This window comes from Delphinapterus leucas, unplaced genomic scaffold (genome assembly GCF_059928025.1).
Source record: "Delphinapterus leucas isolate spDelLeu-1000000601 "Yukka" unplaced genomic scaffold, BTC_Dleu_Yukka2 spDelLeu_asBTCV2_sq25, whole genome shotgun sequence".
NCBI classification, from domain to species: domain Eukaryota; kingdom Metazoa; phylum Chordata; class Mammalia; order Artiodactyla; family Monodontidae; genus Delphinapterus; species Delphinapterus leucas.
Genome location: NW_028322234.1, coordinates 8,243,553 through 8,268,958, shown reverse-complemented (window position 1 = coordinate 8,268,958; position 25,406 = coordinate 8,243,553). Strand labels below are relative to the sequence as shown.

At 48.9% G+C, this 25,406-nt stretch overlaps 2 protein-coding genes across 7 annotated transcripts in view; one reads left to right on the top strand and one right to left on the bottom strand.

The window, feature by feature from the left end:
• MAU2 (MAU2 sister chromatid cohesion factor) overlaps positions 1–1,503 on the bottom strand; it is a 34,291-nt gene extending 32,788 nt beyond the window's left edge. For 2 of the 4 annotated variants that reach the window (XR_002642648.2, XM_089905328.1), the window contains exon 1: positions 1,207–1,503. Coding sequence is in view for 3 of the 4 variants with exons in the window: in XM_089905328.1 (XP_089761454.1) it covers positions 1,207–1,485 (279 nt within the window). In the remaining variant the exon portion in view is untranslated. The remainder of the gene's footprint in view (positions 1–1,206) is intronic. The other 2 variants (XM_022558367.3, XM_022558368.2) reach the window with 1 other exon arrangement.
• Positions 1,504–1,789: 286 nt separating this feature from the next.
• The window catches only part of SUGP1 (SURP and G-patch domain containing 1), a 29,945-nt gene continuing 6,328 nt past the window's right edge, over positions 1,790–25,406 (top strand). Inside the window, exons 1-8 of one of the 3 annotated variants that reach the window (XM_022558497.2) lie at positions 1,790–1,897; positions 3,583–3,754; positions 7,745–7,845; positions 8,865–9,065; positions 11,381–11,492; positions 11,821–11,921; positions 12,878–13,001; positions 21,364–21,719. In XM_022558497.2, coding sequence (XP_022414205.1) covers positions 1,864–1,897; positions 3,583–3,754; positions 7,745–7,845; positions 8,865–9,065; positions 11,381–11,492; positions 11,821–11,921; positions 12,878–13,001; positions 21,364–21,719 — 1,201 coding nt within the window. In that variant the 5' untranslated portion in view covers positions 1,790–1,863. Of the gene's footprint in view, positions 1,898–3,582; positions 3,755–7,744; positions 7,846–8,864; positions 9,066–11,172; positions 11,493–11,820; positions 11,922–12,877; positions 13,002–21,363; positions 21,720–25,406 lie in introns of those variants that run through there. The other 2 variants (XM_022558496.2, XM_022558498.2) reach the window with 2 other exon arrangements.

The window sequence follows — 25,406 nt, the reverse complement described above, 5'->3', positions numbered from 1 at the left end:
CGCGGAGCACAGGCTCTGGACGCGCAGGCCCAGCCGCTCCGCGGCACGCGGGATCCTCCCAGACCGGGGCACGAACCCGTGTCCCCTGCATCGGCAGGCGGACTCCCAACCACTGCGCCACCAGGGAAGCCCAGGATCAACACATTTTTAAAATCGAAGTTGACTGTATTCAAGAAGTCTTGGGCTTCCCTGGTGGCGCAGTGGTTGAGAATCTGCCTGCTAATGCAGGGGACATGGGTTCGAGCCCCGGTCTGGGAGGATCCCACATGCCGCGGAGCAACTAGGCCCGTGAGCCACAACTACTGAGCCTGCGCGTCTGGAGCCTGTGCTCTGCAACGAGAAGCCGCGATAGTGAGTGGCCCCCACTTGCCACAGCTAGAGAAAGCCCTCGCACAGAAACGAAGACCCAACATAGCAAAAATACATGAATAAATTAATAAACTCCTACTCCCAACATCAAAAAAAAAAAAAAACAAGAAAAAAACTCACCTCATACCTCTGGCAGGAAGAAAGTAACCATTAAAAAAAAAAAGAAAAAAAAAGAAATCCCTCCTCTAAGCAGAATAAAGCTGGGTAAACGGCAAATGGAGACACCGTATGACAGGAGCGCAGTGTTGCTCTTAGTAGAAACAACTGCACAGCCAGAAAGGGAAGAATGATGGCCACTTTCCCACATTTTTTGAGGCACCAAGATCCCACAGGTCAACATGGGAAGATAGGGCCTGCCCTCTGAAGGGGACGGTTGAGTGGATGGTGGGAGGAAGAGAAGTCACAGGTAGATACGGAGAAAGCAGGAGCCCTAAGCCCTGGAATCCAGACACCCCCCCACCCCCCGCCCAGTTCTGCCTTTTACAGGACTTAAAACGACTGCCTCTAGGCTCTGGGCCTCTGTCTCTCACCTATGACTCCCCTCATCACTGATGGGGGCACAACCCTGCTGCTCCTGAAAGACGCAACTGTCGGAGTACCCGGACCGGAGTCCTAGGCCTCTGCCTGTCACCAGAAACATTAAGTACGGTACGGGGCGAGTTTCCTCGGGTCCCCTGAGAGGCTCGCGTCTTCGGGGTCTTGCTGCTGGTGCGGAAGTCACGCCCCAGGTCCCGGAGGAGCGGCGCCGGCGGCCCCCGCCCGCCAGGGTCGCGACCCCTCAGCCCAAGCTCGGAAAAGAGCCTGCACCTCCACCCTTGCGGCCCGGCCCGCGCTCACCGCCTTCTCCAGGTGGCTGCGCGCCTGCTCGCTGTTCTTGGTGTGGTGGTAGAGCACGGAACCGAGCTGCAGGTGTGTTCGGGCCTCAATGCGCTGCGGCGGCTTGAAGGGGAACACGGCCTGCAAGCAGTGCACACACAGGCGGATCTTGGGCGGGCTGGAAGTGCGGAAGTGTTCGGCAAAGCCCAGGAGCGCCAGGTACCACGACTCAGCCGCCTCGGCCTGCGCTGCCTGGGCCGCCGCCGCCTGAGCCGCCGCCGCCGCCGCCTGAGCCGCCATTTTGGCCTCCCCAACAACAAGCTGCAGCCACAGGGAGGCGGAAGCAGGCGCACGGGGCGGGGCCGGGAGCGCCTCGCGTTTCTCGCGAGAGCTTCTGTACAAAGCATCCTGGAACATGTAGTTTGTATTTGGAGTGGCCGCGGCTCCGGGAAGGTCTGAGAAAAGGCGACACCCTCTGGTCCGCGGGACTGTGACCGGAGATTTCCGATGGGCTGAGGTTTGCATTCCTAGGGTGAAGACCCCAGGTGTCCAAGCAATGGCAGGGCGTGGCTTGGCGATGCGGACTACATCTCCCATCAGGCCATGCGTACTATAACAAGCGCCCCCCGCCACCACCACCCCTCCGCCCCCGGTGGCGCCGGAGCATTGTGGGATTGGATGAGTCTCAAGATGGACAACCGGGATGTTGCAGGTAACAGCCCCCGCCTCCCCGCAAGCGTCTGCCTGGGTGTTCGGGCTATGAGTCTTTGCTTAGCCCTACCGTCGGGCCTACCGCAACCCGCCGGCCCTTAGCCTCAGCTTCTCGGTGGCTGGAAGAGGCGGCTTCTGCACCACCCCCGTCTCCCGAGACCCCAGACCCAGTTACCCCGTCCCCGCCCACCCCCCCCAACCGCTGGTTTGCTGAGGACGCCAGGCTTTCCTTAAAGGCCGCCACCGGGATCTGCCCTGCGCCTGCTTTCCGAAATAACCGCCTTCAGGGCTGCTCAGAGCTCCGCTCCCCGAGCCAGTGGCAACCTTGGGCTGTCCTGCGCCTCTCTTCGTGGCAGCTCCTGACTGGCCTGTATCCCGCTTTCTGGAAAAGCTGTTTTTCCGAACTGCACTTGGCCTCCCTGTACACATTTTCCTGGGTCTTTAGAGCCCCTACTTTAGCACAAGCCTTATTCTTCCCCCACCCCAGCCCTAGCCCTCCACCCAGACTGGGATACGTGGAAGAAATATTCATTGTGTGCTAGGCACTGTGCTAGTTGCTGAGCATGTTAGTGTAACCAAAACGGGGCCATGCCTTCCTGAAGGCTACTTTCTACTGGGGCATCACAATGCACAAAAAAGGAAATCTTTACAGAGAGTGAGTTATAATGATATGAGAGAGTGGAGGTGCAGGTTGCTGATATTGGGTGGTCAAGGAAAGCCTTTTTGAGCAGAAGATATTTGAGATGAGAAGATGCCAACTATTGGAAGGCCTGGAAGGCAGAGCCTTCTATGCAGAGGGGGACAGCAAGTGCAAAGGCCTTGAGAGCTTGTCATTTTGAAGAATGTCAGGGATGAAGTGGAAGTGGGGAGGGGAGCCATCTCTGGCAGCGTCTTGAAAATCGGCTTTCAGAATTTGGATTTTATTTTGAGTCCCGTGGGGAACGTTCGAGGCGTCTTCTCCATCTCCACAACTACCACCCTTGTCTGAAGACACCATCATCTTTTGCTTGGAGCCAGTAAGCCTCCTCGTTGGTCTCCTTGCTGCCTATGCACTCTGTCCAATCAGTAGACAGAGTGATCTTAAAAATAAAAATACCAGTTAGATCTTATCAGCTTAATACTCCCCAGTCACTTCCTAAAACCCTTTAAGTAAAACTCAGACTCCCTATCTTGCCCTACCCCCGCTAGCCCCACCCCTGGAACCGCCTGCTCTGACTACATTGGACCTCTGCTTCTTACTCTGCCCAGATCACTCCCCATGTGGCTTTTCAGAAAGCCACCTCTTTATCTTTCTGGTTTTAGCTTAAATGTCCCCTTTTTTAAAGGTTATTTTCTGGCTGGCTGTATAGGTGGTCCTCTGTTATGCTTTCTCATCTCTTTTTTTGTTTCCAGCAGAGAGCTCTTATCATGATTTTGCAACTACTTTTTTGTTACAAGTCTTTTGTCTCCTCAGCCAGAGGTGAATCCCACATGGGCAGAGGCCCCTTCTGTCTTGATTAGCACCAAGTACAGCATCTGGTGCATAACTCAGTAAATGTTTGCTAAATAAATGAAGGAACAGATGTGTGAATGTCCATCTGAATGTCAGTTGCTGCGGGCAGCAGCATCTGGGCTGCTCCCATAGCAGCTGCTGGGCATGTTTTTGGAGCAAAGGTGATTTCTGTTGTACTTCTTTTTCCTCCCCAGGAAAGGCTAACCGGTGGTTTGGGGTTGCTCCTCCCAAGTCTGGAAAAATGAACATGAACATCCTTCACCAGGAGGAGCTCATTGCTCAGAAGAAACGGGAAATTGAAGCCAAAATGGAGCAGAAAGCCAAGCAGAATCAGGTGGCCAGCCCTCAGCCCCGGCATCCTGGCGAGTAAGTCTACCCTGAGGCTGGATTAGGGTCTTCGAGGGTCACCAACAGAGGGTTTTGCTTGCGAGAGTAGTTGAGGTGTTTCTGCATCTAGCCACAGCCTGATGGTGCAAGGAGGAACGCAGGTGCACTTCCAGGAGGCTGTGTGGCAGGAGAGAAACAAGGGGTGTATGGGAGCCCAGAGGATGGCTGCCAACTCTTTCACTCAGTGGTTATTTACTGCTGACCTGTTGTGGGCCAGGGGCCAAGAATACAGCACGGAGCAAAAACCCAGATTCCATCTCTGCCTTTATGGGGCTCACAGTCTACTTGTGAAGGGATGCTCTGGTAGGTAACATGAGGCAGTGTGCTCCCAGATGCAGCAGCTGCCGTAGGGATGCAGAAGAGGCTCTGCGTTCTGAAGGCCCCAGGCAGAGCCAGCCCTTTGAGGAAGCAGGAAAGGACTGCAAAGGGCAGAAGGGAGGCGAGCCCCTGTGTGTCAGGCAGCTCGAGCTGCTGCACCAAAGGGGCTGTTTCTGAGCCAGGAGAGAGGGTTTCCTCCTGACTGTCCTGAGAGGCTCTGAGGGCACCCAAGAGTTTTGAGCAGGGGTGGTGTGATCATGAGGGTACCCAAGAGTTTTGAGCAGGGGTGGTGTGATCAGGGTGACAAGATCCAAGAATTTCAGGCTGGAGGTTGACAGAGACAAGCCCCTTCCTCTGCGGTCTGAAGTGTGGAGCATGTTAGCCCTCCACTAAGGCTCTGTTCCAGCTCCCACCTTTTCTAAGAGTCTGTGGCTTCTCCTTGAGGGCGGAACTTAGACTTTATTCTTGTTGGAACCTCCAGGGTGTTCAGGAACGTGGGGACTGGATGTTGAATGATCTGTGGGTGGGCTTGTGGACTGTCACCCCTGGGGTTATGGAAGGACTTGCACAAAGATGGGAAAGGCCTGTAGGACTGCTTCCAAGAGGGACCCCTGGAGGCTGCTGGATCTCAGCGCCAGGATCAGGCAGCCAAAAAGGAACATCAGGTGGGTGGGTGCAGAGTACAGGTAGCTCTGAAAATAAGGTTGTTTTCCCCATTGTAAAAGCTTAGAACACCTCAGAATTTCGTGCTGCAGAAATAAGAAACATTCAGGTTGCCTCAAGAGAACCATTTTGATATATTCCCTTCCCATGTCATTGCTTTGTTTCACTAAATTGTGGTCAGTTTCATATGTCGCTTCCCCCACCCCCCACTTTTTTTTTTTTTTGTGATACGCGGGCCTCTCACTGTTGTGGCCTCTCCCGCTGAGGAGCACAGGCTCCGGACGTGCAGGCTCAGCGGCCATGGCTCACGGGCCCAGCGGCTCCGCGGCATGCGGGGTCCTCCCGGACCGGGGCACGAACCCGCGTCCCCTGCATCGGCAGGCAGACTCTCAACCACTGCGCCACCAGGGAAGCCCCGCCCCGCCCCCCACTTTTTAAAGGAAAAGCTTCCCCCCAACCCCCGCGTTACAACTCTTTAGAACCGCTACAGTGTTAAAGTTTTATTTATTCATATTAAGATATGACTTACATGCCATAAAATTGACTTTTTAAACTATACAACCTAGTGGTTTTCAGTATATTCACAGCATTGTGCAACTATTACCACTAATTCCAGAACATTTTGTCACTCCAGAAAGAAACCCCTTGCCCATTAGCAATCACTCCCCATTCCCTCTTCCCTCAGCCCCTGACAACGACTAATCTACTTTCTGTCTGTGTGGATTTACCTACTCTAGATATTTCATGTAATACGCGGCCTTTTCTGTCTGGCTCTTTTCACTGGACGTGATGTTTTCAAGGTTCATCACTTTGTAGCATGTGTCAGTACTTCATTCCTTTTTTTGGTGGCTGAATAATATTCCATTGTGTGGATGGACCATGTTTTGTTTATCTGTTCATCAAAAGCCATCATTTAACAGCTGTGTGATAACCCCTGCCATTTTTTAAAAAATAGATTTTATTTATTTATTTACTTATTTATTGGCTGCATTGGGTCTTCCGTGGCTGTGCGTGGGCTCTCTCTAGTTGCTGAGGGCTTCTTATTGCAGTGGCTTCTCTTGTTGCAGAGCATAGGCTCCAGGCGCAGGCTTCATTAGTTGTGGCCGGGCTCCAGAGCACAGGCTCAGTAGTTGTGGCGCATGGGCTTCGTTGCTCCGCGGCATGTGGGATCTTCCCGGACCAGGGCCCCATGTCCCCTGTGTTGGCATGCGGATTCTTAACCACTGCACCACCAGGGAAGCCTCTGCCATTTGTTATGGGTGGTTTTCAAGTGGGATTCGTGTGCTGACATGCTGCTGACCCGAAGTGTTTTTTGGGGGTTTTTTTTTGGCCGCACCGTATGGCTTGCGGGGTCTTAGTTCCCTGACCAGGGATTGAACCCAGGCCCTTGGCAGTGAAAGTGCGGAGTCCTAATCACTGGACCGCCAGAGAATTCCCCCCGAAGTATTTTCTTGTCCTTCATTGTCCCTGCCTTCTTTCTGTCCCTCCTGAGGGAGGTGCACACAGCATGAGGACAGGGCCAGGGTCACTAGAAGGCCCTGCTTGTTTAATGCCAAGGCTGGTTATCAGCAGAACTTTCTCTTTCATATAAAATAACTTTTACTGCCTTCTCTCTCTCTTTTGTTTTTTAACTTTAAAGATAATTCATATATGTGGTAGAAAACCTGGGAAGTAGAGGAGAAGAAAATGAGGAAGAAATAAAATCACTTGTAATCCTGCAACCCAGAGGCAAGTGCTGGTTGCATTTGATGGATTTTTGTAACAATTTTTCAGTCAAATATATTTTTACATAAGTAGGACCACCCTGTAGATACTGTTTTATATCCTGCCTTTTTGTTTTTCATTTAACGTTGTGCTTGGTTGCTTTATTCATAAGAATTTAACTTTTCAGGGCCACTCCATCTGCCTTATGGATGTCTCGTAATTTATTTAACCAGTGCCCCTTGTTGACTACTTAGGTTTTTTTCCACTTTTACTTCATTAGAACGGATTTCTAGGAAGATAAAACTTTACTTTAAAGGAAAAAGTTCAGACCTGTGGGCTCCCTGAGCTTTTTCAGTTATTGGGTGTGTCTGTATGATGGATGTGCCCCTAAAAGCAGCACATACGAGGAGTTTCTGAGGTTAGAGCAAGATAGTATGCTGTAGGAAAAGATGAAAGAAGTAGAATATATGCTATGATCACAGCCTTATTTCCTCTATTTCTAATCTAAGGGGCAAATCAAAGAAGTATATCAAAGTATTAATTGTGGCTCTTGTGAGGTGAGGAGACTTTTTTAGGGTTTTCTCCTTGCTTTCTACATTTCTGTTTTTTTCCACATTCCCATTTGCTCATAATGAGCCTCTATCACTTTTTTGATAAGGAAAGATGAATTTGAATTAAACATTTAGGCCCCTGGGTTTGCTTTTGTGTTCGTTAAAAATAAATTTTTCTTATTTCAAAATAAAACATATTCTTTTCAAAAAGAGAAAGTAATAAAAATATAAAATTCCCCTGTAATTCTCCCACCAAGAAATTGCTTTGGGTATTTTCCTCTGAACATGTGAAACCCACAGAAGCGCTGGCTGACCCAGGCATGGAACTGCGGTCACACGCAGGTACAGACATAGGCCCTGCCTTTGAGAACTCTGCAGTCTAGCTGGGAAAACAGACGTAAGAGTCAGTGATAACCCAGATGATTTGTTAACAATAAGTATGGCAGGTGGTTCTGAGCCATCTTCTTGGGGAGGCCCTTTGGACCTGGAAGGTCAACATGCGGGTAGAGAGAACACCAGCACAGATGGGATTGCTTTGACTAGAACAAGATTGTTCCATCTTACTACTCTGAAGACTGCTCTGTGCACTCAGTTGTTCCCTGGCATCTTTGGGGGCCTGTTTTGGGTCCCCTTAGGTGAGAACACAGGGGTGGGGGTGGGACTGAGGCCGGCAAGGCGTGCTCCCTCCCCTCTTCTCAAGGCTTACCCTGTCTGTCCTCTGTCTCGGGTCTAGAATTGCAAATGCACACAACTCTAATGTTTCCAACAAGTTTGCCAACGACGGCAGCTTCTTGCAGCAGTTTCTGAAGTTGCAGAAGGCACAGACCAGCACAGGTGAGTGCAGTCTCCCCCTCCCATCTCACCTCCTCCTAGAGCTCCCTCTGCTGGCTTTCTCTCCCAAGGGTCCCTCAACACCTCAGAAATGGCAGGTCCTACCTTAGACTTGTTCCTCTCACCCCTCGTTCATTGAGCGCCCTCATTCTACTCGTCCTCACGCTAAACGCCCAAGGGGAGAGTGCAGACCTTGCCCTCTAGATGCTTACCCGCAAGAAGTGGAGACAAAGAAGCCAGGTTTTGATCCAGGGGGTAGGGGCCAGGACTAAGCATGCCCCAGGGTTGTGGGACTGAGGCTTGAGTCAGAGTGGCAGCCCAGGTGCAAGGAACAGGACCCTCTTCGGGCGGGGGCGGGGGACGGGTGCGCTTGGCCCACAGGAGCCCCATGGGACACGCCAGGTGTGAGAATCACCACCTGTGGGAAGCCCACCTGTATCTGTGGTTGTGCAGTTTACCAGTCTCATTTTTACTGTAAGAAAGTTACTGGTGAAACAGCTGACCTTCAACCTTTGTCAGGTTTCCCAGGTAACAGTGAAGACAGTTAACCCAAGGCCAAGTTTTCCCACAGAGAGGGAGAAAGGGCTATATGAGCTCTTCACTGCAGGGTCTCATGCCATGAGTCGTGTTTGAAAAGTCCCAAATAGACTGGCTCCAGCCCTCTACTGACAAGCAGAGGCAGTGAGTGTAAGCTGGACGTGGGGGTTCAGGTCTCATCCGGAAGAGCTGCAGCATCCCTAGTCTATGGATATAGGCATCAGAGGCACCTACTGCCAGAGTTGCCGCCTGCAGAGACCCGAGCAGGGTGACCACAGTAGGTTCTTCTCTGCGCCTCAGGGGTCCTCATCTGTAAAATGGGGGTGGCGTCCTCCCTGAGCATTTCTGGTCACCCACTGCCTACCAGTGCTATGCGAGAAGTTAAGAACCCAGCCACCTGGGGCTCAGGGTGTGCAGGTTAGGCAGGAAGATAGGAAACCTGCACCACAGACCTTGAGTGTGGGTATCCTTCCTTGTATCCCAAGATGCCCGCCCGAGCGCGCCCGCTGCCCCGCCTCGTGTACTCCCGCGCACCGGGAAGAGGCCCCCCCTCATCAGTAGCCCGCCGGGCCAGATGAAGAACTACGTGCACGCCAAGCAGCTGCCCGTGGCCAGCCGCCCGAGCGTCTTCCAGTCTCCTGACGAGGACGACGAGGAGGACTATGAACAGTGGCTGGAGATCAAAGGTGAGGGGCCGGGGCTGCTGCCCCCCTTCCACGGCTGCCCCTCCAGCTGCTCCAGCAGGGTCCACGGGCACCAGGGACAGCGCAGCCAGGGCTGTGGGGTGCTTGGGGCTGTGGTCAGGGGGTGCCTCCAGGCTGAGCCTTCAGGATGAGCGAGGTGAAGGAAGGGGTGGGGAGCAGAGCATGGGGAGCATGGAGGGGCCGCAGAGTGTGGGCTTCATCCTGGGAGCTGTGGGACCCACTGTCCACTTGTGTGGGGGCTGGCCTCCGGGGGGGCGTTCTCAGGGGAGCATTCACTTGTGCCCTCCTCATCCAGTACTAGAAGAGGAGCTCCTCAGTGCGGGTACTTGTCTCCACGAGTTTGGGCCAGAGGTATGAGCGTGCCGGTTGGAGGGCGTGCTCTCCTGCCCAGGGAAGGACAGTCATTGGCCTTGGGTGAGCCAGTTCCAGCCCCATGGTGGAGGAGGGCGGAGGAGGGTGATGATGGTGGCACTCCTAGTGCATCCAGCCATGACCATATTCAGAACGAGACGTCGGTGCTGTGTGGAGAACAAGCTGTGTGAAGTCCTGGCCCTAGGCCACCTCTGCTCCAGGATGGCTAGCACAGTCATGTCTCCCTGACAGGACAGACTGAAGCGACCATATAATCATGCCATGACAGCCTCTAGGCCTCTTGTTCTGGATGAGGGTGCCGGCTTCAGGCCGTGCATCTAAACACATCAGGGGCAAACCTCGAAGCTTGGAGCATTAGTCAGAATGGAGTCAGTGAGTGTGGTGTTCCCTCAGAGAGGGGCCCTGGCAGTTCAATGGTACCCTGCTGGGAACTGCTACTTTATGAGGGGCAGTGGGTGTCTCAAGGCCCTTGAGGCTTTTATGGCCTGCTGTTGATACAACCTCAGAAAAGCACCTGTGCTTGTAAAGTGATCAGGTCAGGGTTGTTGCCAGGCATGTGGGAGGAGGATGAGGCTTAGGGAAAAGGTAGACACAGAATGTCTCTGAGACCTCTTATAGGTCCTCCTTAGGCCACATGTTGTACCCCGCCACCCCAACCCTGCGAGCTTCCTGGCAGTACAAGCAGCAGGGGGAATAAGAGTGGCCACAGGCTCAGTGTCTGGCCCCATTGCCAGGAGGAGCAAACATTCCTAAGCACTGACTGACATCAAGAAATTTCTTCTGGGAGTTTTCATGTGAGGGATGTGAGCTGTATGGTGGCTGACAGTCTCAGAAACAGGCCAGCAGTAAATACAAAAGCAAGTTCCATGTGGCTCAAAGTGGAGGCTAATACAAAAATATATATATATAAATATATATGTGTGTGTGTGTATATATATACATATATATGTTTTGTTTGTTTTGTTTTTTTTGTCGGTACGCGGGCCTCCCACTGTTGTGGCCTCTCCCGTTGCGGAGCACAGGCTCCGGACGTGCAGGCTCAGCGGCCATGGCTCACGGGCCCAGCCGCTCCGCAGCATGTGGGATCTTCCCGGACCGGGGCACGAACCCGTGTCCCCTGCATTGGCAGGCGGACTCTCAACCACTGCGCCACCAGGGAAGCCCCCAAAATACATTTTTTAGTGGTGTTCACTGAAAGTGCTCTGAGGTAACAATTAAACCCGTTGCAATGAGTGTCCCTAGCTCCCAGATGTTGGTCTGGAAGCACATGTTCTCACTCATGGAAACCAGGACTTCTTGGAGAAATGGCTGGCTCTAGGTCTGGGCAGGAAGCGTCTGAGATGATCCTGAAGTGCCCTGTCCCAGCAGGTATCGAGGAGGCCATCAGAGACTGGGGTCATGTCCAAAGGCTTCGGGAGTCAGCTTGAAGAGGCTCCACTGGCCACAGAGGGGGTGATTGAGCTTCTGTGATGATATTAATTGTGTTGGATTGAAACCCACTGACATCTTAAAATCAGAGTTTGTAATGATATTTTAAAAAAAAGAATTTGTCTTTGAAGGATGAAAGGGACTTGATTTATTGTACTGAACACTGGTAAAGAAAGGGATTGAGCATTCCGCAAAAGGAGGGGGAGGGTGGCTATGTTTTCCAACATCTCCCTGCCAGCCTGGGGACTGGCTTGGCCTTTGGGAGGCTCACACACTTTTCTCCCTCCAGCATGTCTCGCAAAGGCTGTCTAGACCGACTCACCCCTCATCATGGTGCTTTGTGCATGGACCCGGGACGCCCGACAACCTCCCGCATTTCACCCTCTTCTCCCCCGACCCCTCTGTCCTTGTGGTCCGTAGAGAGAGTGTGCCTGTTGACTGTGGGGTGTGTGAGTTGAACCCCAGTACTGACAGCCTCCTTAAAGTTTCACCCCCAGAGGGAGCCGAGACTCGGAAAGTGATAGAGAAATTGGCCCGCTTTGTGGCAGAAGGAGGCCCCGAGTTAGAAAAAGTAGCTATGGAGAACTACAAGGATAACCCAGCATTTTCGTAAGTACTTCTGGGAGGGGAAGGCCACTGCTACTTGATGTTCTTGCCACATGTTAGTACATGCAAATGTTCTTGTAAAACCCTGGTGGTGACTGAAGCTGGCCGGGGCTGGGTGCTTACTTGTGTGGGCCAGATACTGTTCTGAGAGCTTTCTAATTCACACCAGAGGTAGCAAGGGGCCCCAGTGTGGTGTGGAGACTTATTTTTGGGCCCCATCGAGGTGTCTCTGCTCACCAGCTTGCTTTTGCACAGTATGTCTTCAGAAGCTGCATGGGTCCACCCATCCCCGTTGCTCATTTTCCACTCTTTGTTTTACAAAACTCTCCAGGTTTTTGCATGATAAGAATAGCAGGGAATTCCTCTACTACAGAAAGAAGGTGGCTGAGATAAGAAAGGAAGCACAGAAGTTGCAGGCAGCCTCTCAGAAAGGTAGGTGGCTGAAGGGGGTGGGAGGTTCTAGGGAGGCGTGTGGACAAACCACGCCCCAGGTGGAATCGGGGTTCCTTACCTGGAACCCGTCGTGGTGTGGGGTGGCGTTGACAGTGCAGGTCTATGCCCTCCCAGGGAGCTGGGGTCATGCTGGGACCAGCACTGCCCTCCCTGCCAGTGCTCTGAGACGAAATCTAAGGGTCAAGGTAAAGGTCAAGGTCATGTCCAGGAGCTCAGCCCTGTGCATGTTAATGGGGCACAGGGGAGGAACATTTGCCCCTTGGTTCATGGTCGTTTTCACAAGTGCTAATGAGCACCTGATGCGTGCTGGGCACTGAGGACACCTAGAGACAAATGCAGTGACTGACACTTGTCGAGGGGGGCCAGGAGACAAAAACGGTCAGCTGGTGGGATGAGTGTCGGGAGGGTGAGATGCTGCCTGGTCTCCAGCTGTAATGAAGTGAAACCCCAGCCAGGTACTGGTTGGCAGCAGGGGGATTGATGTTTAAGCCAAATGTGGGCCACAGACGTTGGTTCATCATGTCTGTCACTCGCAGTCCTGTGCCCTGACCTTCTTCCCAGGAGAGGTGGGCCAGGCCCATCCCCCCATGTGACCTGGGGGGACAGCTGCCAGCAGAAAGACTGACGTGGGGATTCCTATCTCTCCTCCAGCCTGGACCCAGACTCTCCCTCACATTCTGTTCCCATGTCCCAGTGTGGGTCCAAAACCCCCAGACATATGGGGTGGGAAGGGGTCGGGTGTGGGGGGCAGAAGCTCAAGATATATTATTATATTAATTCAGGTGTTTGGTTCCAGTGCAGTAATCTGATTCCCATTTGCCTGTTTTTCTTTGTATTGTTCCTAAAATAAACCCCTCTTGTTGCCCGGGGTTCTTAGCAGAAATTAGGCTGTTGGGTGTGGTGAGTTGAGCTCAGTACTGACAGCCTGCTTAAAGTTTCACCCCCAGAGGATGAAGAGGTCAAGAACCTCGCAGAAAAGTTGGCCAGGTTCATAGCGGATGGGGGTCCCGAGGTGGAAACCATTGCCCTCCAGAACAACCGCGAGAACCAGGCATTCAGGTAAGCGGTGGGGGGGAACCCACTGGAGAGGTAACCTCTCACCCTAGTCACAGCTCCCCCGCTGAGAAAATGGGCTTGGTGTGGTATTGAGACCTGCTAGGGTCCCATGGCAAGAAGTTGGCAGGGCCAGGACTCAGGTCCAGGAGTTTCTGACCACAGAGTTTAGGCGTGCCACCGCATAGGCATTCCCCAAGTGCACATCGGTGCCCTGAATCATCTCTGAGGCAGGTGTGTGGGGACCTTTGGGGCCTTGTGTTTTCCAGGTGCCTCATGGAGAAAGTCTCTAGCACTTGCCTTGCTCCCTTGTAACAGAATAGGCCAGGCTCTCGAGCAGAAACTCACAGAATTGTTGTTCACTGTTTGCATCCTGAGGGTCTCATCTTTACGACAAGGGAAATGGCAGGAAAGCAGGGAATGTAATACCTCAGGCTCTGGGGAGGGGGAACCCACAGCCTGTGTGCAGGTTCCACAGAGTGGGTGGGACAAGCATCCTGGCCTCCCTGCTGTCCCCAGCCACAAAGTCACACACCACTCCCTCAGGCTGGGTCTGTGCTCCCCCCGCTCTGTCATTCGTTGGGTGGGTTCAGCCCCAGCTCTTTGTGGGGGAAGGCGGGTCGGGGGGCTGGATGTTGGTGTGGGGGGGGGTGGTCACTGCTGCAGGGCGGGGGCCGGCAGAGGTTTGTGAGGTGGACGCTGAACCTGTTGTGGAGGTGATGCACCCATGAGGACGCTTGGCCACGAGTAACACAAGTCCCCATTCAGTCAGTGAGGAGATGCGATGGCGCTTTTAACGAATGTGCTAGAGCAGCAGCCATCTGGGCTGGTCGATTCTGCAGCTCTAGACACCATCAGGGACTCAGGAAGAAAGAAGAAGGTGTGGATGCTGGGCAGGCAGCCAGTCGCATCTACTACATGTGAGCCAGCGTGAGCTAGACATGGAACAAAGTGAAGGGCGTCTGGAGGGACTGCCACACAGGAGTGAAGTGGCAGAGATGGCGGGCGCTGTGCCACCGTGGCGGGGGAGCAGGGTGAGCGTTGACGCAGTGCAGATGGGCCTTGGAGCCCGGCCGGGCTGGGTCCCAGAGGGCTCAGGTATCCACTGAGAGCCTTTGGAGGGTCTGCATAGGGAGTGACAGGGTCAACTGTTCTTCCAGGATCATCTGGCCACAGTTGTGAAGGGTGGTCAGGCACACCAGGTTGAGGCACATGGGGGCAGAAGGGAACCATCGCGTGGGGCCGGGGGTGGGGAAGGGCTGCTGAGGGTTTCAGGTGTCCCTGTGTCTGGTACCTGGGCAGCTAGGAGCTTTCATGGGGGCTGTGGGGTGTTTGGGTCTAGAGTGCAGAAGACCCAGGATCTCCTCACAAAGTAGTGATATTGGCCACCACTCTGCACTACCCAAACCAGTGTTGCAGTGTTACGGTATAAGTCACTACGTCTTTTTTTTTTCTTCTTCATTTACCTAAGTAAGTTTATTTAAACAGGAAACTTAGTGTACTGTCACTTAGCGTGACAAGAGCTGACAAAAAATCTATCTCAGGCGAAGTGGGCGAGGTAGTGGAACTCTGTACAAAACCCCCAGCGCAGGTGGCTCTCCCTGGTCACAGGGTTCCAGGGCTCAGCAGCTCCAGCCGAGCCTTTTCCCTGGGGTCAAAGCGAAGAGACATTATCACCACAAGTGACTCCAGGCCCTCCCTGCAGCTCTTGTGCCTTGTGGGGGCATTACTGGCAGGCATCCAGCTTGTTGGGTGTGGCTTTGATGGAGGCTAGAGGGTGACTGCCACGGATGAGGACAGAGCCTGGGGGTGTCTGGCAGAGAAGTAGCTGAAGGTGACCAGCGTGGTCTGGGGGAGCTCATTTCAACACCAGAGCTGAACTACAGTTGGCACTCCACACATTGGACCTGGGCAAGGCATGCAGGTTCATACCAAGCAGACTTTCATCTTCACATGGGGTCAGGTGCAAGGCAGCTCCTCTCACCCCAAATCTAACAGCCACCCGTGTTCCTGCCGCTCTGGGCCCTTCCCTTCTGATTTCCCAGCAGCTATGAGTTTTGGGAAACAATTGTAATAGCTGTGCTCATCTGTAAAGAAGCTGGAAATGTCTGTCCCTTTGACCAGTCATTCTACTTCTGAGATGCCATCCCCAGAAATAATGTTATATATATAGCACTGTCATAGTCTTGAAAAATTAGTAACACAATGAAAGTCCAGCCCCAGTGGGCTAAACTCCTATAACTGCATCTCCCCAGTGGAATCGTGGCCATCGGAAGGCAAGTTGTTGAAGGTGGTAGCAGCCAGCACACCTCAAGCCACGTGTGACTCTAACACATCACCCGGGTGAACCATGTTGTTCTTTACAACAGCCTGGTGTGTTGGCCTTTAACAGGTGAGCAAGGCAAGGAGGCCAGTTGGTGGAGATGCCTTCACCACCATGCTACACTGCATTCTGACAGGAAAGCCTTATGTTGCCGGGTTAAGAAATTCTTAAAATATCAGGATATGGAAAATAGAATCACAGCTCTGTTCAAATAAATCTGCAGTGGGAAAAGTCTGGAAGGAAAAGACACTAAAGTGATAACTTTGGTTAACTCTGTGGGTGGGATTACACCAGTCAGAGGGGGTCTTCGTTGTAGAATCCCCTGCACCTGTGCCCGGGGCCCATAGTGAGCTGTTATGCTCCTCGCAGACAGGCATACCCATGGGGGGCTCCTGGGTGCTGCCTCTCAGAGCATCTCGGAGGAGAATCAGCATGAATCAGCAGCTGAGGCCAGGAAGAGGCAAGCTTGTGAGCCTAGAGGAGACCCACCCCGTTAGGAGCTGCCCCCCTGCCCCAGTGGGCGAATTCCCCAGTCTGCTTTTCTTGGAGGAACCAAATCACTTTAAATCCATGTCCTGGTTGCTACAAGTCTTTTTTAAATTCAGCCATCTGCTCCCTTCCCTCTTTGAACGACTTCTTGCTTTCGTCTCTTAATTTTTTTTCAGATGTTATTTTTTGAGCAGTTTTAGGTTCGCAGCAGAATTGAGGGGAAGCTACAGAGACTTCCCATGTGCCCCCTTCCCCGAAACATGCACAGCCTCCCCCATTATCAACATCGCCCACCAGAATAGTATATTTGTTACAATTGATGAACCTACGTTGACACATCATGATCACGCAAAGTCTATAGTTAGGGTTCACTCTTGGTGTTGCGTATTCTATGGGTTTGGACAAATGCGTAATGACATGTATCCATCATTATGATATCATACAGAGTATTCTCACTGCCCTAATATTCCCTGTGTTCTGCCTGTTCATCCCTTTTTCCTCCCTAACCCCTGGCAACCACGTAGTTTTGTCTTTTCCAGAATGTCATATAATTGGAATCATAGTATGTTGCTTTTTCAGATTAGCTTCCTCCACTTAGTAATACGTATTTAGGGTTGCTCTGAGTCTTTTTGTTTTTGTTTTTGTTTTGTTTTGTTTTGCGGTACGCGGGCCTCTCACTGTTGTGGCCTCTCCCGTCGTGGAGCACAGGCTCCGGACGCACAGGCTCAGTGGCCATGGCTCACGGGCCCAGCCACTCCACAGCATGTGGGATCTTTCCAGACCGGGGCACAAACCCATTTCCCCTGCATCGGCAGGCGGACTCTCAACCACTGCGCCACCAGGGAAGCCCTCTGAGTCTTTTTTTGGCTTGATAGCTCATTTCTTTTTAGCACTTAATAATTTTCCATTGTCTGGATGTACCGCAGTTTATTTACCTATTCACCTCCTGCAGGACATCTCGGTCGCTCCCAAGTTTTGGCAATTATGAACAAAGTTGTTGTAAACATCAGTGTGCAGGGTCTTTGTGTGGACATAAATTTTCAACTCTTTTATACCAAGAAGTGTGATTGCTGGATTGTATGGTATATTTAGTTTTGTAAGAAACAGCCTAACTGTCTTCCAAAATGGCTTGTACCATCTGCATTCCCCGCAGCAACGAATGAGAGTTTCAGTAGCTCTGTATCAACATTTGATGTTGTCAGTGTTTTGGATTTTGGCCGTTCTTATAGATGTGTAGTGATATTCATTGTTTTGATTTGCATTTTCCTGATGACATGAAGGGAAGTATCTTTTCATAATGCTTACTTGCCATCTGTAAATCTTTGGTGAGTCTCATGTGTTAAGGTCATTGGCCCATTTTTTTTTTTTTGGTGGTACATGGGCCTCTCACTGTTGTGGTCTCTCCCGTTGCGGAGCACAGGCTCCAGACGCGCAGGCTCAGTGGCCGTGGCTCACGGGCCCAGCCACTCCACGGCATGTGGGATCTTCCCTGACCGGGGCACAAACCCGTGTCCCCTGCATCAGCAGGTGGACTCCCAACCACTGCACCACCAGGGAAGCCCCCATTTTTTAATTGGCTTGTTTTTTTTTATTGTTGGGTGTTAAGAGTTCTTTGTATATTTTGGATTTTTTTGTTTTTTTTTTTGTTTGTTTTTTTCTGGCTGTGTTGGGTCTTCATTGCTGCGCGTGGACTTTCTCTAGTTGTGGTAAGCGGGGGCTACTCTTCATTGCAGTACGTGGGCTTCTCATTGCAGTGGCTTCTCTTGCTGCGGGACATGGGCTCTAAGCCTGCGGGCTTCAGTAGTTGCAGTGCATGGGCTCAGTAGTTGTGGCGCACGGGCTTAGTTGCTCCATGGCACGTGGGATCTTCCCGGACCAGGGATCAAACCCGTGTCCCCTGCATTGGCAGGCGGATTTTTAAACACAGCACCACCAGGGAAGTCTCCTTTGTATATTTTGGATAACAGTCTTTATCAGATGTGTCTTTTGCAAATATTTCTCCCAGTCTGTGGCTTTTTCTCCTCATTCTCTTGATGTTGTCCTTTGCAGAGCAGAAGTTTTTCATTTTAATGAAGTCCAGCTTATCAGTTGCTTTCATGGATCATGCCTTTGGTGTTGTATCTAAAAAGTTATTGCCATACCCAAGGTTATGTAGGTATTCTCCTATGTTTTATAGTTTTATGTTTTACGTTTAGGTCAGTGATACATTTTTAGTTAATTTTTGTGAAGGTTATGAGGTCTGTTTCGAGATTCTTTGTTTGTTTGTGTTTTTTTTGCATGTGGATGTCCAGTTTCAGCACCATTTGTTGAAAAGACTGTCTTTGCTCCATTGTATTGCTTTTGCTCCTTTGTCAAAGAACAGACTATATGTATGTGGATCTGTTTCTGGGCTCTTTGTTCTGTTCTGTTGATCTCTTTGTCCATTCTTTCACTAATACCCCACTGCCTTGATTACTGTAGCTTTACAGTAAGTCCCGAAGTCAGGTAGTATCAGTCCTCCAACTTTGTTCTTCAGTATTGTGTTGGCTATTGTGGGTTGTTTGTCTCTTTATATAAGCTCTAGAATGAGTTTGTCAGTATCCACAGAATAAATGATTTTGACTGGAATTGCATTGAATCTAGAAATCAAGTTGGGAATAACTGACATCTTGATAACATTGAGCCTTCCTATCTTTGAACAAGGAATAGCTCTTCATTTATTTAGTTCTTCTTTGAATTCATTCATCAGAGTTTTTTAGTTTTCCTCATATAGATCTTGTACATATTTTGTTACCCTTTACCTAAGTATTTTATATGGGGGAATGCTAATGTAAATGGTATTGTGTTTTTAGTTTCAAGTTCTACTTGTTCATTGGTGGTATATAGGAGAGTGATTGACTTCTGTATTTTAACCTTGTATCCTGCAACCTTGCTATAATACCTTATTAAGTTCCAGGGTTTTTTGGTCTATTCTCCCATCTGTGTTTTTTATTTTTATTTTTTGTCGCGCCGCGTGGCTTGCAGGATCTTAGTTCCCCAATCAGGGATTGAACCTGGGCTCTCAGCAGTGAGAGTGCAGAGTCCTAACCACTGGACCACCAGGGAAGTCCTTCATCTGTTTTTTCTATGTAAAACGATCATGTTATATTTCCTTCTTCTCAGTATACCTTCTACTTCCTTTTCTCATCTTATTTCATTAGTTAGAACTTCCAGAATGATGATGAAAAGCATTGGGGAGGTGGGATATTATTCTTGGCTTGTTTCTGTTCTTAGTGGAAAAGCTTGAGGTTTCTCATCATTAAGTATGATGTTAGCTGTAGGTTCTTTGTAGATATTCTTTATCAAGTGGAGGAAGTTCCCCTGTACTCCTAGTTTACTGAGAGTTTTTCTCATGAATGGGTATTAGATTTCATTAAACGCTTTTTCCACAGTGATTGATATGATCATGTGATTTTTCTTTTTTAGCCTGCTGACCTGATGGATTACATTACTTGATTTTCTTTTCTTTTCTTTTATTCATTTGTTTATAGTTTTTGGCTGCATTGGATCTTCACTGCAGCACGTGGGCTTTCTTTAGTTGCGGCGAGCAGGGGCTACTCTTCGTTGCAGTATGCGGGCTTCTCATTGCAGTGGCTGCTCTTGTTGCGGAGCACAGGCTCTAGGCACGCGGGCTTCAGTAGTTGTGGCACATGGGCTTCAGTAGTTGTGGCTCGCAGACTCTAGAGCGCAGGCTCAGTAGTTGTGGCGCACGGGCTTAATTGCTCCGCGGCATGTGGGATCTTCCCGGACCAGGGCTCGAACCCACGTTCCCTGCATTGGCAGGCGGATTCTTAACCACTGCGCCACCAGGGAAGCCCACATTACTTGATTTTCAAATGTTGAACCAGTCTTGCCTGCCTAGAATGAATCCCACTTGGTTGTGGTGTCTATTCTTTTTATACATTAGTGGATTAGGTTTGCTAATATTTTGTTGAGGATTTTTACATCTGTGTTCATGAGAGATGTTGGTCTATAGTTTTCTTTTCTTGTAATGTTTTTGTCTGGTTTTGGTATGAGGGTAACTGAGTAAGTTAGGAAGTATTCTCTCTGCTTCTATTCTCTGAAAGGGATTGTACAGAATTGGTATAATTTCTACCCTAAATGTTTGGTGAAATTCACCAGTGAACTTTTGGAAGGTTATTAATTACTGATTCAATTTATTTAATAAAAACAGGCCTGTTCAGATTGTCTAGTTCTTCTTGTGTGAGTTTTGGCAGATTGTACCTTTCAAAGAATTGGCCCCTTTCATCTGGGTTATCAAATTTGTGGGCATAGAGTTGTTCATAGTAATCTGTAGTAATTTTAACGTCCGTGGGATCTGTAGTGATGTCCCCTCTTTCTTTTCTGTTGTTAGTAGTTGGTGTCCTCTCTCTTTTTTTCTTAGCTTGGCTAGAGGCTTAACGATTTTGTTGATCTTTGTTTCTTTTAACTTTTACAAATGTTCCACACTGGGTTTTCTGAAGGGGTGTACATGCTTGTACCATGACCCAGGAATACAAAGAAAATGACACAGTCTCCCCATCCCACCCTAGGATGTTAGCGGGATTGGGAGTCCTCCATCCCTCTCCCATCTCTGGCGTAGACATGTAGAAATAGTATGTGGATTTGTTTTCTGCTAACTTCCTTTTATACAAAAGGAATTTACAGCATCCTCGAGCCTGCATTTTGCTTTTGTATTACAGCATCGTGCCGTGACTGTCTTTCCAGGTTCATGAGTGCAAGTCTAGCCCCTTCTTGTCAAGGGCTTTGTAATCTCTGCTGTGCACAGGTTTTGCTATGTGGAACTGGGCTGTGACTCTTCCCTCTGGTGTGGACTCTAGAAGTGGGACTGTTGGCTCAGTACATGCATAGTCTGAGAGATGCTGGGCAGGTGCAGAAGGAGCTGCAGCCTCTGCTGGCTCTGAACCCAGCACCTCCTGCTCTGCACTTGGGGACCAACAGGTACCAGCAAGGCTGCTAGTGAGCTCCCTGTCTGTTCTGATGTTTAGTGTCTTTGTTTTGTCTCTGTCCACTGTTGATGCCTCTCAAGGGTGCATCAGAAAGGAGCACAAATACGCCCAGCTGTCAGGTTTGGGACAAATCCTGCCCCTTTTGGCACCAAGTGTCTCTCGCAACTCAGGATTTCTTGGTTTGTAGGCACTGGTGCACTCATCTAGGACAGCAGGGGAAGAAGCCTGGCAGAGCCTGGGGAAGGTCTGAGAGAGCCCGCACCTTTTCCTTCGAAGCAGGGGATCAGTGATATTGTGACGGGCATCCAGTAAAGATGGGGTAGGGGCTTGCAGTGGCCCTCAGCTCACAGGAACAGCATCATGACAGGCTGTGGCCATGTCACACTGTTCCTCTAGTTTGGGCCACCAGCACCAGCAGCCACTGAGGCCTGGCAGGGCAGGGTCACGATAGAGACCTCCATCTTGACATGACCCTGAAGTGACCTAGCTGGCCCCAGTGTGCCTACACAAGGCCCGAGCTTCTTCTGCCCTAAATCAGGGGTAGGGGGCTGAGGCCCAATGACGGTGTGCCCCCCACTCTCTTTTGCAGCTTTCTGTATGAACCCAACAGCCAAGGGTACAAGTACTACCGCCAGAAGCTGGAGGAGTTCAGGAAAGCCAAGGCTGGTCCCACGGGCACCCCCATGGCACCTGACCTCGGACTGAAGCGCAGATCTCCTCCTGAGACCCCGTTGGGGTCCATGCCCACCGCCACTGCCTGCCCTACCTCATCTGCCCCCTTGCCCAATGTCAACCCATCTTCAGCTGCCCCAGGGAAGCCGGCCACCACAGCCAACATGAAGAGGAAGCGAAAGAGCCGGTGGGGTCCTGAAGAGGACAAGGTGGAGCTCCCGCCTGCCGAGCTGGTGCAGAGGGACGTGGATGCTTCTCCCTCACCTCTGTCAGGTGGGCCGACCCCCTCCCTCAGCCTCCGGGGGAGGGTCTGGCATCTTTCACTGAGCGTAATGTTTTCAAGGTTCATCTGTGTTGAAGCACATGTCAGAATTTCATTTATTTCCACAGCTGAATAGAATTCCAGTGTACGGATAGACAGCATTTTGTTTATCCATTCATCAGTTGTTGAGAAGCTTGGGTTGTTTTCACTTTTTGGCGATTGTGAGTAGTGCTGCTGTGAACACTGGCCTACAAATACCGCTCGGACCCCTGATTTTGATTCTTTTTTGTATATACCTAGGAGTGGAATCACTGGGTCTTACGGTAATTCTGTTTTCACTTATTGAGGAATTGCCAAACTGCATCCTGCAGCAGCTGCACCATTTTACATTCCTGTCAGCAGTGCACAAGGGTTCCAGTTTCCTCTCATTCTCGCCTTATATAGCTATTCTAATAAGTGTAAAGTGAAATCAAATTGTGGTTTTGATTTGCATTTCCCTAATGACTAATGGTGTTGAGCATCTTTTCATGTGTTATTGGTCAGTGTATAGTTTAGTTGGAGAAATGTCTGTTTTAGCCCTTTACCCATTTTTTAATTGGGTTGTATGTCTTTTTGTTATTGAGTTGTAGGAGTTCTCTAAATGTTTTAGATATTAACCCCCATTCAGATACATGATTTGCAAAAATTTTCTCTAGTTTTATGGGCTGTATTTTCATCCCCTTAATGTCCTTTGATACACAGAAGTTTTAAATTTTAATGAAGTGCAATTTATTTTTTCTTTTGTTGCCTGTGATTTTGGTCTTAAGAAACCATAGCCACATCCAAAGTCTTGAAGATATGCCCCTATGTTTTCTTCTAAGAGTTTTATAGTTTTAGCTCTTAAATTGAATTAATTTTTATATGTTATAAGGTAAGCGTCCAACTTCATTTCTTTAAATGTGGAGATCCAATTTTCCCAGCACCATTTGTTGAAGAGACTATTGTTCTTTCTCCATTGAATGGTCTCTTGACACCCTTGTCAAAAATCCCATAGATGTAAAAGTTTATTTTGGGGCTGTCTGCTCTATTACACTGGTTTATATATCTGTCCTCATGCCAGTAGCACACTGTTTTGATTACTGTAGCTCTGTGGGAAATTTTGAAATCGGGAGTGTCAGTCTTCCAACTTTGTTCATCTTTCTCACGCTTTGGCTATTCGAGGTCCTTTGAAATTTTGTATGAATTTTCAGATGGGCTTTTCCATTTCTGCAGAAATCATTGTTGGGTTTTGATAGGGATTGTATTCATCTATAGATTGCTTTGGGAGGTATTGACATGTTAACATTTTAAGTCTTCCAATCTGAGAACATTGGATAGCTTTCCATTTACTTGGGTTTTCTTTAATTTCTTTCAATGTGTTTTGTCTTTCTGTTGTACAAGTCTTATACCTCTGTTAAGTTTATTCCTAAGTGATTTACTCTTTATGATGCTGTTGCAAATGGAATTTTTTTTTAATTTCCTTTTTGGATTATTTGTTGTTAGTATAAGAAATACAACTGATTTTTTGTGTGTTGATTATGTATCTTTTATCTTTTGCTAAATTCATTTATTAGGGTAACAGTCTTTAGGGTTTTCTACACATAAGATCATGTCATCTGCAGATAAGGATAGTTTTACTTCTTCCTTTCCAACTTGGATGCCTCTTATTTCTTTTTCTTGCCTAATTGCTCTGGCTAGGATTTGCAGTACTGTGCTGAACAGAAGTGGTGAAAGCAGGCATCCCTGCCTTGTTCCTGATCTTAGGGGGAAAGCTTTTGTTCTTTCACCATTGAGTATGATGTTGTATGTTTTTAATAGATGACCTTTGTCATGTTGAAGAAGTTCCCTTCTGTTCCTAGTTTGAGTGTTTTTATCATGAAAAAGTGTTACATTTTGTCAAGTGCTTTTTCTACATCAATTGAAATGATCATGTGGGTTTTTCCCTTCATTCTATTAATGTGGAGTATTACATTGATTGATTTTTGTATGATGAAACCACCCTTGCATTCCTGGAATAAATCCCCCTCTGTTGTAGTAAATAATTAGTTTACTAATTATTTACATGCTGATGGATTTGGTTTGCTAATATTTTGTTGCAGATTTCTGTCTGCATTTATACTCATAAGGATTATTGGTCTGTAGTTTTCTTGTATTGTCTTTGTCTGCTTTTGGTATCAGGATAATGCTGACCTCATAGAATGAGTTAGGAAGTGTGTCCTGCTTTAACTTTTTGGAGGAATTTGAGAAGAATTGGTGTTAACTCTTCTTTTAAATCTTGGGTAGAATTTACCAGTGCATTTATCTGGTTCTGGGCTTTTCTTTGGTGGGCTGGAGGGGAGAGTTGATTATTGATTCAGTCCCCTTACTTGTTATAGGTCAATTCAAGTTTTCTGTTACTTCTTGAGTTAGTTTTGGTAGTTTGTGCCGTTCTAGGTGATCCAGTTTGTGCCATTCTGAGTATTGTGATGAAATCTTGTGCTGTCTGTTCCACCCTGCCTGGGATGTGAATCATCCCTTTGACCAGCATATCCCACCCATTAGTCACCAGTAGTCACTCGGTTATCAGGTTGACTGTCATGGTATTGCAGTGTTTATGTTCAAATAATCCTTATTTTATTATTTTACTTAATAATGGCCTCACAGCACAGAGTGGTGATGCTGGCAATGTAGACATTCCAAAGAGAAGCCGTCAAGTATTTCCTTTAAGTGAAAGGGTAAAAGTTCTTGACTTAAGCTGAGGTCTCCAAGATCTATGGTAAGAACAAATCATCTATCCATGAAATTGTGAAGAAGGAAAAAGAAGTTTGTGCTAGTTTTGCTGTCGTACCTCAAACTGCGAAAGTTATGGCCACAGTGTGTGCTGAGTACTTAGTTAAAATGGAAAAGGCATTACATTTGCGATAAGATATTTTGAGAGGGAGAGAAAAACCACATTCACATAACTTTTATAATAGTATGTTGTTATAACTGTTCTATTTTATTATTAGCTATTGTCATTAATTTCTTACTGTGCCTAACTTATAAATTAAACTTTATCATACGTATGTATGTATATATAGTATACATGGGGTTCAGTACTATGTGTGGTTTCAGGCTTCTACTAGAGGGATCTTGGAATGTATCCCCTGCAGATAAAGAGGACTGCTGTATCCTCCTGTTGTTTTAGTAGTTGAGTCTTTTCTGTTTTTTTCTTAGGCAGTCTAACTAAAGATTTGTCCATTTCGTTGGTCTTTTCAAGAAACCAACTTTTGGTTTCATTGATTTTTCTCTCGTATTTTGTGTTTCCTGTTTCTTTTATCTCCATTCTAATCGTTATTTCCTTCATTCTGCTAACTCTGGAATTAGTTTGCTCTTCTTTTTCTAGTTCCTTAAGATGTACAGTTAGGTATTGATCAGAGGTCTTTATTTATTTATTTAACTATCTATCTATTTATTTATTTATGGCTGCATTGGGTTTTCGTTGCTGCACGCGGGCTTTCTTTAGTTGCGGCGAGCTGGGGCTACTCTTTGTTGCGGTGCACGGGCTTCTCATTGCGGTGGCTTCTCTTGTCCTGGACCTCGGGCTCTAGGCATGCGAGCTTCAGTAGTTGTAGCACACGGGCTCAGTAGTTGTGGCACCTGGGCTCTAGAGCACAGGTTCAGTGGTTGTGTGCACGGGCTTAGTTGCTCCGCAGCCTGTG